The sequence below is a fragment of the Morone saxatilis genome, unplaced genomic scaffold, assembly GCF_004916995.1.
Source record: "Morone saxatilis isolate NCDOM2014 unplaced genomic scaffold, NCSU_SB_2.0 Contig14, whole genome shotgun sequence".
Lineage (NCBI taxonomy): Eukaryota > Metazoa > Chordata > Actinopteri > Moronidae > Morone > Morone saxatilis.
Window position 1 is genome coordinate 6,942,937 of NW_023339696.1, and position 1,478 is coordinate 6,944,414.

Below are 1,478 nucleotides of genomic sequence, written 5' to 3' on the forward strand. Positions count from 1 at the left end.
ATGTAGGAAGGAAGTTGGAGTGGGTTCATTAGTTGTTTCTTAACCTTAACTTAGCTTTGAGTTCATATATGTTCAAAAAAGTCATATATGTTGTAATGAATAGGGAGGGGAAAACATAGTTTGTTGACATTTATTTTTACAGATAAATTCAATATGAACATTTGGTAGTAAACAGATCAAAAATACATTCAATATAAATGTTTCTTCCTTATGTCCATGAAACAAAATACATAATCATGGAGTGATATTATCCTACATGTCTAACATATTTGCTATAAGTAAGCCTTGCTTTGCTGTTTGTTTGTAGTGGATTGGGAGAAATGTATACTAATTACATTTGATCAATGCAGGTTCCAAAACATTTTAGTATTTATCTGAATATTTGTTCAGAAAATACATTTCCTTAGTTTGATCCATTCCTTCCTTTTATCATTTATCAGAGAAGTTGGCTTTGTTAAAAGTAGATATTTTCTGAATCTCCCATTTCCATTGAAAATACAAAGATTTTACTTGTAGTAAGATTTCAGTAATAAAACAGTACTTCTACTTCAATACAGATTTCAGTACTCTTTCCACCACTCACAGAGAGGTATCGCTGACATTGCCATCTTTAGGCCTAAAGGGGCTAACGTTATGGTTTTCCTCTCAAAAGGGCTTCACCAATGGGCAGAAATCATTTAACCGAATTTAATTATGGCTTCAGAAGTTTATGGTGATTCTACGGAAGTACTGTAACACAGTTAATCTGGGGCCTGTTGTACCAATCACAATATAAGACCATTTCCTCTTGCATTAATTCTGACATGTTTTTTTTTTTTCAAAACAAATGTCATGTTTGCGTCCCATTCATGAGATTTCGAGAGCCCTGTAGCCACACACCATTTGTGTCTACATTTCTACATGTGATGTTCTGCAAATTCCTAGGTCACAGTGCCTGCTCTTCGTCCTAACAGGCAGACAAAAAGCCTTTCACTCCAACACAGGAAATGGTCTTTGACATTCGGAGACTGGATTTCACAGGATCTAAAGTACTGTTATATGCAGGGTTTTTCATCTAGTGTACCGGGAAAATCTTGTATCTATTAAATTGCTGAAACTGAACAACTAGTCTTTCTCATATATTCTTATTGTTCAAATGAAGATTAGGTTTAATTTGGAGGGATGTGTGTGTTCTAGTTGCACAGCCAAAGAGAAAAGGAGAAACTGCTGAATGCTGTGTGAGAGAAAAACATCTTTAATCATTAATCTACAGAGTAAGCAGCAGTGTAATAATCGGCCCTGCCTGCGTATCATGTTGCAGTCAGATAGCCGAGCCGGCACCAGGCTGGATGTGAAATGGACTTTCCATCGGTGGCTGAATGCATTAGAGACCTCATTATACACTATAGGCTGTTACAAATGCAGCATGGTGCTCTAAGTAATGACAAGCATTTACTACTCTGCATGTGTGTGTGTGTGTGTGTGCGTGTGTGTATTAG

At 36.4% G+C, this 1,478-nt stretch overlaps 1 protein-coding gene across 1 annotated transcript in view; it reads left to right on the plus strand.

Annotated features, from left to right (window-relative positions):
* The window catches only part of arhgdig (Rho GDP dissociation inhibitor (GDI) gamma), a 24,620-nt gene that overhangs the window by 11,013 nt on the left and 12,129 nt on the right, over positions 1-1,478 (plus strand). Inside the window, exon 3 of the mRNA XM_035655008.1 lies at positions 1,212-1,253. Coding sequence (XP_035510901.1) covers positions 1,212-1,253 — 42 coding nt within the window. The remainder of the gene's footprint in view (positions 1-1,211; positions 1,254-1,478) is intronic.